The 13,375-nt window shown below is 40.3% G+C and overlaps 1 protein-coding gene across 1 annotated transcript in view; it reads right to left on the bottom strand.

Annotated features, from left to right (window-relative positions):
* The window catches only part of LOC134984817 (zinc finger protein 585A-like), a 158,231-nt gene that overhangs the window by 91,606 nt on the left and 53,250 nt on the right, over positions 1-13,375 (bottom strand). Inside the window, exon 5 of the mRNA XM_063950296.1 lies at positions 7,342-8,727. Coding sequence (XP_063806366.1) covers positions 7,342-8,727 — 1,386 coding nt within the window. The remainder of the gene's footprint in view (positions 1-7,341; positions 8,728-13,375) is intronic.

Raw genomic sequence — 13,375 nt, 5'->3', positions numbered from 1 at the left:
TCTGTTCTAGATCCCTGCAAGGAAACTTATGTACATAATACTCCTGTGAGAGGTACCTACAAGTGGCATCTGAATATTTCCGCGGATCTGGGAATCCAGCTTTTACACTTAACAGATCAGTTTTTGATAGTGGGTAACTGACCTCACCTGAGGAAGCTGGTACAGTCGGGCTTACAACTGTGTCTTCTCCATTGTTCACTTCTGCCCTAGCCGGTAATTTCATTGTGTGCATAGTATTCAGTGCTATGGTCTCACTGTCAGTATCTATGATGGCTTGGTCTGTAGGCACGTGTATGGTGTACGCTGCAAGCTGATCTTGTCTGCCTCAATGATTTCTCTTGTCCCTATGCAGTGGAATACACGCTGTCCTGTGTTATTTAGTATTCTGTAATTAAACCTGGGTACATCTCTGAGTGTTCTTATGGACTGTGCAATATGTCCAGGTATACTGGTGACACTGAGACATGCTTGATTACCACTTATATATACAGGAGAGGTCACTGGTGGAGTAGCAAAGGAAAGCTTAGGTAGCAGAAGCTGATAGAAATCAGGGGAGTTAGCAGATGGATGGGAGACAGGAGAAGCAGAAGAGTCATCAGAGATTATAGAGACAAGGTGTAAGATTTTCCTATAATATGTCAATGTCATGTTCTGTGTCACCATCTTGTTCTTGGTGTGGGCTTCTTTGGTCAGAGCCATGTGCCGTAGGTGGACTATGTGTTGTGTACTTGTGGATATTACAGGAGGGCAGAGCCCTGGGCGTCCTGTGCTGGTGGAGGTATGTAAAAAGGCTGTACAGCAGGAGGAACTGCGAAAAGCTGGAAACTGGATGAATGCTGCGTCATCCTCTAGGCTGGATATGTCATTAGGTGTATTCTGTAGTGACTAATTCTCTTACTGGATATAGAGATGCTGGTGATGATGTGATATTGTTGTATGGTGGAGGATTACTATGTGGGTTTGGTGTCAGTACATGTGTCAATACAGAGGGTAATCTTAACATTATCTGCAGTCCAGTTACACATTTCCTTTTTCCATAAATCTAAAACTTGCAAATGTTTAATGCGCTCATTAGGTTTTATAACTGACTTTACCCGTTTCTCAAGGCATTGAAGCACTACGGGGTCAAAACTGCCCGTGTTAGGAAATGGTACAGTCTCATCCTGTGTGATGTCATTCCACTTAGACACACACTGGACACACGGTTCTCCATAAAGGCTGAACATACAATTAGCAGCAGTACTGTCATTACTCTCTGAAGAGTCACTTCCCATTTTTCAACAACACAGTATATTATTCCTCCCAATTTGTCGCCTGGACTGCTCTCTGTGGCCACAAAGAGTCTCAAATAGACAGCGCGTGAGCGTCTTTCAGAAATTTGTGATGCCAAACTATACGTTATATCAACAAGTGACTCACTTCTCTATTCCCTTATTCCTTCACAGGGAATACTATTCCGGAACTAAAACAACATCAAAATCCAAAACTAAACTCACTTTTCTATTCAAGCCGGCATAAATCCTACAATATCTTATCTATGTACTTTAGACTATCAAATAACATAATAATACAGCGGCATCAGTTAGGATGAGGCAATTTCCCTTTATCTCAATGGTATACGCATACTATGCAGTACTATCAGTGCCTTGATAAACAGTGCAGAGAGACGAGAGAATAAAATCATGTAAAAGACATAACAGTACCGTAATGTGTTACTTATGCATGAATATGGATCGCAAGAACTCACCAACTGTTCCGAGTTCAGCATAACCAGCGTCCCAGCAGCCACAGAATACTTTGACCAGAGGCAGCAGAGCAAGGGTACAGGTATTATATATATATAAAAGGTATAGGTAGCTCTGTGAGCAGCCGGCTGATGTCCCCTTTGTCTGTTACACCTGGGAAAGGTGGTCTGCCGTAGAAGCGGGTCGAAGTTAATTGAACGTTGCCCCCAAATGATAATGTCGATTTATCATAAAAAGAATTGGGAAGTCTTCATTGCGATGATATTCAGCACATAGAATTTATTATCAAATAAGAGGCCACGCCTATAATTCTGTGCAGAGAAACGTGACCCAAGACAGACTTCATCAATGATACCTGTGCCTTCAGGGCATTTCAGGCTTACATATATATAGTACATGATTATACAATAATTCCTAACTGATTAATCAATTGGGCGTACATCTAGATATCATGGGGAACATGGATTGATTGATGGTGAATAACCTGAAGTGCCAAATATGGTCAGCTGAGCTAATTGCACGGCCGATCTTCTCCTGAAGATGGCAGACTGGCTCCATGAGTCTTGGATCTCCTAGTCACATCAATTGGGCTTCTCAATAGGCCTTCTCAGCATAAAGGTCATTCTTGTTCATAATGGCATATTGTTTGTCCAAAGCAAAGGTCCATCAGATATTCATTATTATGTGCTCTTTCTCCTGACATAAAACCCTCATAAAATGTCATTAAGTTCTGGATATCTAAATACAAGGGTCTCTATTGTTAGATACAAAGTCTCTGTCAGGTGATATAACATTTCCCCTTCTGTATATGGAACATATGGTGTAACTAGATCAGACTTCTGTCATTCTCACCAGTAATAATGTTACTTATACATTTTCCCTTCTGTATATGTAACGTATGGTGTAACTAGATCAGACTTCTGTCATTCTCACCGGTAATAATGTTACTTATACATTTCCCCTTCTGTATATGTAACGTATGGTGTAACTAGATCTGACTCTTGTCATTCTCACCAGTAATAATGTTACTTATACATTTCCCCTTCTGTATATGTAACGTATGGTGTAACTAGATCTGACGCCTGTCATTCTCACCAGTAATAATGTTACTTATACATTTCCCCTTCTGTATATGTAACGTATGGTGTAACTAGATCTGACTCCTGTCATTCTCACCAGTAATAATGTTACTTATACATTTCCCCTTCTGTATATGTAACGTATGGTGTAACTAGATCTGACTCCTGTCATTTTCACCAGTAATAATGTTACTTATACATTTCCCCTTCTGTATATGTGACGTATGGTGTAACTAGATCTGACTCCTGTAACTCTCACCAGTAATAATGTTACTTATACATTTCCCCTTCTGAATATGTAACGTATGGTGTAACTAGATCTGACTCCTGTAACTCTCACCAGTAATAATGTTACTTATATATTTCCCATTCTGTATATGTAACGTATGGTGTAACTAGATTTGACTCCTGTCATTCTCACCAGTAATAATGTTACTTATACATTTCCCCTTCTGTATATGTAACGTATGGTGTAACTAGATCTGACTCCTGTCATTCTCACCAGTAATAATGAAACTTATACATTTCCCCTTCTGTATATGTAACGTATTGTGTAACTAGATCTGACTCCTGTCATTCTCACCAGTAATAATGTTACTTATACATTTCCCTGTCTGTATATGTAACGTATGGTGTAACTAGATCTGACTCCTGTCATTCTCACCGGTAATAATGTTACTTATACATTTCCCCTTCTGTATATGTAACGTATGGTGTAACTAGATCTGACTCCTGTCATTCTCACCAGTAATAATGTTACTTATACATTTCCCCTTCTGTATATGTAACGTATGGTGTAACTAGATCTGACTCCTGTCATTCTCACCAGTAATAATGTTACTTATACATTTCCCCTTCTGTATATGTAACGTATGGTGTAACTAGATCTGACTCCTGTCATTCTCACCAGTAATAATGAAACTTATACATTTCCCCTTCTGTATATGTAACGTATTGTGTAACTAGATCTGACTCCTGTCATTCTCACCAGTAATAATGTTACTTATACATTTCCCTGTCTGTATATGTAACGTATGGTGTAACTAGATCTGACTCCTGTCATTCTCACCGGTAATAATGTTACTTATACATTTCCCCTTCTGTATATGTAACGTATGGTGTAACTAGATCTGACTCCTGTCATTCTCACCAGTAATAATGTTACTTATACATTTCCCCTTCTGTATATGTAACGTATGGTGTAACTAGATCTGACTCCTGTCATTCTCACCAGTAATAATGTTACTTATACATTTCCCCTTCTGTATATGTAACGTATGGTGTAACTAGATCTGACTCCTGTCATTCTCACCAGTAATAATGTTACTTATACATTTCCCCTTCTGTATATGTAACGTATGGTGTAACTAGATCTGACTCCTGTCATTCTCACCAGTAATAATGTTACTTATACATTTCCCCTTCTGTATATGTAACGTATTGTGTAACTAGATCTGACTCCTGTCATTCTCACCAGTAATAATGTTACTTATACATTTCCCTGTCTGTATATGTAACGTATGATGTAACTAGATCTGACTCCTGTCATTCTCACCGGTAATAATGTTACTTATACATTTCCCCTTCTGTATATGTAACGTATGGTGTAACTAGATCTGACTCCTGTCATTCTCACCAGTAATAATGTTACTTATACATTTCCCCTTCTGTATATGTAACGTATGGTGTAACTAGATCTGACTCCTGTCATTCTCACCAGTAATAATGTTACTTATACATTTCCCCTTCTGTATATGTAACGTATGGTGTAACTAGATCTGACTCCTGTCATTCTCACCAGTAATAATGAAACTTATACATTTCCCCTTCTGTATATGTAACGTATGGTGTAACTAGATCTTACTCCTGTCATTCTCACCAGTACTAATGTTACTTATACATTTCCCCTTCTGTATATGTAACGTATGGTGTAACTAGATCAGACTTCTGTCATTCTCAACGGTAATAATGTTACTTATATATTTCCCCTTCTGTATATGGAACGCATGGTGTAACTAGATCTGACTCCTGTCATTCTCACCAGTAATAATGTTACTTATACATTTCCTCTTCTGTATGTGTAACGTATGGTGTAACTAGATCTGACTCCTGTCATTCTCACCAGTAATAATGTTACTTATACATTTCCCCTTCTGTATATGCAACGTATGGTGTAACTAGATCTGACTCCTGTCATTCTCACCAGTAATAATGTTACTTATACATTTCCCCTTCTGTATATGTAAAGTATGGTGTAACTAGATCTGACTCCTGTCACTCTCACCAGTAATAATGTTACTTATACATTTCCCCTTCTGTATATGTAACGTATGGTGTAACTAGATCGGACTCCTGTCATTCTCACCAGTAATAATGTTACTTATACATTTCCCCTTCTGTATATGTAACGTATGTTCTAACTAGAGCTGACTCCTGTCATTCTCACCAGTAATAATGTTACTTATACATTTCCCCTTCTGTATATGTAACGTATGGTGTAACTAGATCCGACTTCTGTCACTCTCACCAGTAATAATGTTACTTATACATTTCCCCTTCTGTATATGGAACGTATGGTGTAACTAGATCTGACTCCTGTCATTCTCACCGGTATTAATGTTACTTATACATTTCCCCTTCTGTATATGGAACGTGTGGTGTAACTAGATCTGACTCCTGTCATTCTCACCAGTAATAATGTTACTTATACATTTCCCCTTCTGTATATGTAACGTATGTTCTAACTAGATCTGACTCCTGTCATTCTCACCAGTAATAATGTTACTTATACATTTCCCCTTCTGTATATGTAACGTATGGTGTAACTAGATCTGACTCCTGTCATTCTCACCAGTAATAATGTTACTTATACAGCACTTTCCTCCCAATAGCACTCACAGAACTTTACATTCACATTTACACAGAGCACAAGATACACAATAAGTAGAACAGAATAAAGGACTCAGCATGTGGGATGTATTATTTAGGAAGTGAAGGAACATTAATGTAACAGTCATCAGTCTGTTTGTGGTCTCCAGAGTGGAGGTCTCTTGGACTGTGTGAGCCAGCAGGTTCCATGGTCAGGGCTACAATGCTAACAGATCATCCACAAATGAACTACGGCAGATTCTTGGTGCTGCTGGTAACAGTCCATCTGCAGATGGAAGTAACCAGGGCAGTAAGGAGGCAGAAGCTGCTTCTGGTACCTTTGACCCTGGTCATGTAGGCCTGGGAGAGTCAGTAAGATTATGTAATAGTCACCATCTTACAGGCAGCCGGTGAAGGGAGCAGAGAATGGATGTTATGTGGCAGGAACGGGCTGGTTAGGTAACAGCCTGGCTGCTGCATTCTGTACAAGCTACAAGCGGTGCAATTCTATTGCTGGGAGACCCAGGTAGAGGACATTGCAGTAGTCTATGTGTGATGATACAAGTGCATGTATGACTGTAGGTAGATCTTCTGAGGGACTTAAGTACTGGAGTCTGGCTATGGTTCTCAGATGAGGATCTTTGGCTGATACCGGATGTCTAAGTGTCATTCCACCATCCAGGACACAAAGGTTCCATACAAACTCTGAACCCCTAAGTGTAGGTCTGGTCGTCAAAGCAGCAGTCTTACCATTTGTTGCTGAGCTTCTACATTATTATTATTATCCTTTATTTATATGGCATCACAAGGGTTCCGCAGCACCCAATTACAGAGTACATGTGCACATAATCAAAACAGGAAAACAGTGACTTACAGTTGAAGACAATATAGGACAAGTACAGGGTAACTAAGCATAACTACACCAGTAAATGACATAGAGATAAGTTCCAGGATGGCCAAAAAACTGCAGGATTTGGGCAGTTGAGGATTATTAAAGTAAGAAAAGGATAAGCACATGGGGGAAGAGGGCCCTGCTTGTGAGAGCTTACATTCTAAGGGGAGGGGTAGACAGACAGGGGTGACACAGATGGGGTACATAGAGAGCGTGGAACAGAGGGTTAGGATGACAGTTGGCTGGGTTTGGTAAAGAAATGGGTCTTAAGAGCCCGTTTGAAGTTTTGTAGAGAGGTGGAGAGTCTGATGGGGAGAGGTAGGGAATTCCAGAGAAAGGGAGCAGCACGTGAAAAATCTTGGATAGGAGTGGAAGTAATCAGAAGACAGGCGAGTCGGCATGCATTAGCATATGGACCTGTTTCACTAGGACTGAGTCATGGCCAACTTGCATCACCCACATCTGGAGCTCAGCTAGACATTTAGTATTGGTATTGTTTTCAGTACCCGGAGCAAAGACAGGTTATCTGCATAGCAGAGGTAAAGGAGGACATGACGTCTTATTATTTCACCCAGTAGCAGCATGTATATTGTAAAAAAAACACAGGACATAAGATAAAACCTGAAGGAACATTGCAGGGAAATGGTGAAGATGTGTATATCCAGAAGATTAAAATGGTTCACCACCTGTGTGATGTCTACTCTGTCCAACAAGAGCTGATTTATTAATCACTCAGAGCATGCAAATGGCTTCACACCTGTGTGAGTTCTCTCATGTTGAACAAGATGTGATTTCCGTATAAAACCTTTCCCACACTCAGAACATGAAAATGGCTTCTCTCCAGTGTGACTTCTCTCATGTCTAACAAGATGTGATTTCTGTATAAACCCTTTCCCACACTCAGTACATGAAAATGGCTTCTCACCTGTGTGACTTCTCTCATGTCTAACAAGATGTGATTTCCGTATAAAACATTTGCCACACTCAGAACATGAAAATGGCTTCTCACTTGTGTGACTTCTTTCATGTCTAACAAGATAGGACTTGTGTGAAAAACCTTTTCCACACTCAGAACATGCAAATGGCTTCTCACCTGTGTGACTTCTCTCATGTATAACAAGATATGACTTGTGTGAAAAACCTTTTCCACACTCAGAACATGAAAATGGCTTCTCTCCGGTGTGACTTCTCTCATGTATAACAAGATATGACTTGTGTGAAAAACCTTTTCCACACTCAGAACAAGAAAATGGCTTCTCTCCAGTGTGACTTCTTTCATGTTGAACAAGATTTGATTTTAGTGAAAAACATTTCCCACACTCAGAACATGTAAATGGCTTCTCTCCGGTGTGACTTCTCTCATGTCTAACAAGAGTTGATTTCTGTGCAAAACATTTCCCACACTCAGAACATGAAATTGGCCCCTCTCCGGTGTGATTTCTCTCATGTATAACAAGACAAGACTTGTGTGAAAAACGTTTTCCACATTCAGAACATGAAAATGGCTTCTCTCCGGTGTGACTTCTCTCATGTTGAACAAGATGTGATTTCCGTGTAAAACATTTCCCACACTCAGAACATGAAAATGGCTTCTCACCGGTGTGACTTCTCTCATGTTGAACAAGATGTGATTTACGTGTAAAACATTTCCCACACTCAGAACATGTAAATGGACTCTCACCTATGTGAGTTTTCTGATGTATAACAAAATATGATTTGGATGTAAAACATTTCCCACACTCAGAACATGAAAATGGCTTCTCACCTGTGTGACTTCTCTCATGTATAACAAGAGATAATTTCTGAGCAAAACATTTCCCACACTTAGAACATGGAAATGGCCTCTCACCTGCCTTACCTGTCTGATGGGTAATAAGCTTTGTGTTCTGTGTAAAACATTTGGCATCTATAGAACACGGAAACACTGTATCTACTGTCAGAGCTGTAACAGATGCACCAATATCAGAGTGATCAGGAGAACATTTCCCAGGATCAGAGGGATTAGCTGATAGAGCTGGATATACAATTGGGGTAATGGGGTTATCTCCTGGAGAATCCTGTCTACTGTCATAATCTTTTATGTCACAATCCGGGGATAACATTAGATTTCCTTCTGAGATATTCCTGCTTGTGTGTCCATCTGCTGGAAATAAAATACATTATGGAAATGTGAATTTTCATAAAACAATTAATATCTGGTAAAGCTTATGATCAAAACTGGAAAATTACTATAAAATGAGTAGATAAGACCCAGGGTGTTACATGGTACAATATATAATTCTGTAACAGACACTGTATTCAGTACTGTATCTCTGGCATTGCATTTATGTGTATCTTTAAAATAATACTAGGAAGCTTGGACAGGAGTGTTACTAACACTGAGAGAACATGTGGGATTACTAGAGGTGAAATGGGCTGTGCAGTAATATAACATCACCTGTGCATACATTTAGCTAACACTGAGAGATCATGTGGGATTACTAGAGGTGACATGGGCTGTGCAGTAATATAACATCGCCTGTGCATACATTTAGGTAACACTGGGATAATGTGGAATTACTAGAGGTGACATGGGCTGTGCAGTAATATAACATCGCCTGCTCATACATTTAGGTAACACTGAGAGAACATGTGGGATTACTAGAGGTGACATGGGCTGTGCAGTAATATAACATCACCTGTGCATACATTTAGGTAACACTGAGATCATGTGGGATTACTAGAGGTGACATGGGCTGTGCAGTAATATAACATCACATGTACATACATTTAGGTAACACTGAGATCATGTGGGATTACTAGAGGTGACATGGGCTGTGCAGTAATATAACATTGCCTGTGCATACATTTAGGTAACACTGAGATCATGTGGGATTACTAGAGGTGACACGGGCTGTGCAGTAATATAACATCTCCTGTGCATACAATTAGGTAACACTGAGAGATCATGTGGGATTACTAGAGGTGACATGGGCTGTGCAGTAATATAACATCGCCTGTGCATACAATTAGGTAACACTGAGAGATCATGTGGGATTACTAGAGGTGACATGGGCTGTGCAGTAATATAACATCGCCTGTGCATATATTTAGGTAACACTGAGAGATCATGTGGGATTACTAGAGGTGACATGGGCTGTGCAGTAATATAACATCACCTGTGCATACATTTAGGTAACACTGAGATCATGTGGGATTACTAGAGATGACATGGGCTGTGCAGTAATATAACATCACCTGTGCATACATTTAGGTAACACTGAGATCATGTGGGATTACTAGAGGTGACATGGGCTGTGCAGTAATATAACATCACCTGTGCATACATTTAGGTAACACTGAGATCATGTGGGATTACTAGAGGTGACATGGGCTGTGCAGTAATATAACATCACCTGTGCATACATTTAGGTAACACTGAGAGATCATGTGGGCTTACTAGAGGTGACATGGGCTGTGCAGTAATATAACATCGCCTGTGCATACATTTAGGTAACACTGAGAGATCATGTGGGATTACTAGAGGTGACATGGGCTGTGCAGTAATATAACATCGCCTGTGCATATATTTAGGTAACACTGAGAGATCATGTGGGATTACTAGAGGTGACATGGGCTGTGCAGTAATATAACATCGCCTGTGCATACATTTAGGTAACACTGAGATCATGTGGGATTACTAGAGGTGACATGGGCCGTGCAGTAATATAACATCGCCTGTGCATACATTTAGGTAACACTGAGATCATGTGGGATTACTAGAGATGACATGGGCTGTGCAGTAATATAACATCGCCTGTGCATACATTTAGGTAACACTGAGAGATCATGTGGGATTACTAGAGGTGACATGAGCTGTGCAGTAATATAACATCGCCTGTGCATACATTTAGGTAACACTGAGATAATGTGGGATTACTAGAGGTGACATGGGCTGTGCAGTAATATAACATCACCTGTGCATACATTTAGGTAACACTGAGACATCATGTGGGATTACTAGAGGTGACATGGGCTGTGTAGTAATATTACATCTCCTGTGCATACATTTAGGTAATACTGAGAGATCATGTGGGATTACTAGAGGTGATATGGGCTGTGTAGTAATATAACATCGCCTGTGCATACATTTAGGTAACACTGAGATCATGTGGGATTACTAGAGGTGACATGGGCTGTGCAGTAATATAACATCGCCTATGCATACATTTACGTAACACTGAGAGATCATATGGGATTACTAGAGGTGACATGGGCTGTGCAGTAATATAACATCACCTGTGCATACATTTAGGTAACACTGAGAGATCATGTGGGATTACTAGAAGTGACATGGGCTGTGCAGTAATATAACATCGCCTGTGCATACATTTAGGTAACACTGAGAGAACATGTGGGATTACTAGAGGTGACATGGGCTGTGCAGTATTATAACATCGCCTGTGCATACATTTAGGTAACACTGAGAGATCATGTGGGATTACTAGAGGTGACATGGGCTGTGTAGTAATATAACATCGCCTGTGCATACATTTAGGTAACACTGAGAGATCATGTGGGATTACTAGAGGTGACATGGGCTGTGCAGTAATATAACATCGCCTGTGCATACGTTTAGGTAACACTGAGAGATCATGTGGGATTACTAGAGGTGACATGGGCTGTGCAGTAATATAACATCACCTGTGCATACATTTAGGTAACACTGAGAGAACATGTGGGATTACTAGAGGTGACATGGGCTGTGCAGTAATATAACATCACATGTGCATACATTTAGGTAACACTGAGACCATGTGGGATTATTAGAGGTGACATGGGCTGTGCAGTAATATAACATCGCCTGTGCATACATTTAGGTAACACTGAGAGATCATGTGGGATTACTAGATGTGACATGGGCTGTGCAGTAATATAACATTGCCTGTGCATACATTTAGGTAACACTGAGAGATCATGTGGGATTACTAGAGGTGACATGGGCTGTGCAGTAATATAACATTGCCTGTGCATACATTTAGGTAACACTGAGAGATCATGTGGGATTACTAGAGGTGATATGGGCTGTGTAGTAATATAACATCGCCTGTGCATACATTTTGGTAACACTGAGATCATGTGGGATTACTAGAGGTGACATGGACTGTGCAGTAATATAACATCGCCTGTGCATACATTTAGGTAACACTGAGAGATCATATGGGATTACTAGAGGTGACACGGGCTGTGCAGTAATATAACATCGCCTGTGCATACATTTAGGTAACACTGAGAGATCATATGGGATTACTAGAGGTGATATGGGCTGTGCAGTAATATAACATCACCTGTGCATACATTTAGGTAACACTGAGATCATGTGGGATTGCTAGAGGTGACATGGGCTGTGCAGTAATATAACACCGCCTGTGCATACATTTAGGTAACACTGAGAGATCATGTGGGATTACTAGAGGTGACATGGGCTGTGCAGTAATATAACATCGCCTGTGCATACATTTAGGTAACACTGAGAGAACATGTGGGATTACTAGAGGTGACATGGGCTGTGCAGTAATATAACATCACCTGTGCATACATTTAGGTAACAATGAGACCATGTGGGATTATTAGAGGTGACATGGGCTGTGCAGTAATATAACATCGCCTGTGCATACATTTAGGTAACACTGAGAGATCATGTGGGATTACTAGAGGTGACATGGGCTGTGCAGTAATATAACATTTCCTGTGCATACATTTAGGTAACACTGAGAGATCATGTGGGATTACTAGAGGTGACATGGGCTGTGTAGTAATATAACATCACCTGTGCATACATTTAGGTAACACTGAGAGATCATGTGGGATTACTAGAGGTGACATGCGCTGTGCAGTATTATAACATTGCCTGTGCATACATTTAGGTAACACTGAGAGATCATGTGGGATTACTAGAGGTGACATGGGCTGTGCAGTAATATAACATCGCCTGTGCATACATTTAGGTAACACTGAGAGATCATGTGGGATTACTTGAGGTGACATGGGCTGTGCAGTAATATAACATCGCCTGTGCATACATTTAGGTAACACTGAGAGATCATGTGGGATTACTAGAGGTGACATGGGCTGTGCAGTAATATAACATTGCCTGTGCATACATTTAGGTAACACTGAGAGAACATGTGGGATTACTAGAGGTGACATGGGCTGTGCAGTAATATAACATCTCCTGTGCATACATTTAGGTAACACTGAGATCATGTGGGATTACTAGAGGTGACATGGGCTGTGCAGTAATATAACATCGCCTGTGCATACATTTAGGTAACACTGAGAGAACATGTGGGATTACTAGAGGTGACATGGGCTGTGCAGTAATATAACATCTCCTGTGCATACATTTAGGTAACACTGAGATCATGTGGGATTACTAGAGGTGACATGGGCTGTGCAGTAATATAACATCTCCTGTGCATACATTTAGGTAACACTGAGATCATGTGGGATTACTAGAGATGACATGGGCTGTGCAGTAATATAACATCGCCTGTGCATACATTTAGGTAACACTGAGAGAACATGTGGGATTACTAGAGGTGACATGGGCTGTGCAGTAATATAACATCTCCTGTGCATACATTTAGGTAACACTGAGAGATCATGTGGGATTACTAGAGATGACATGGGCTGTGCAGTAATATAACATCGCCTGTGCATACATTTAGGTAACACTGAGAGAACATGTGGTATTACTAGAGGTGACATGGACTGTGCAGTAATATAACATCACCTGTGCATACATTTAG

The sequence above is a fragment of the Pseudophryne corroboree genome (genome assembly GCF_028390025.1).
Source record: "Pseudophryne corroboree isolate aPseCor3 chromosome 3 unlocalized genomic scaffold, aPseCor3.hap2 SUPER_3_unloc_83, whole genome shotgun sequence".
Classification (NCBI taxonomy): Eukaryota; Metazoa; Chordata; class Amphibia; order Anura; family Myobatrachidae; genus Pseudophryne; species Pseudophryne corroboree.
Note: the sequence above shows the minus strand (reverse complement) of the source record. Positions and strands in the feature narration are given on the sequence as shown.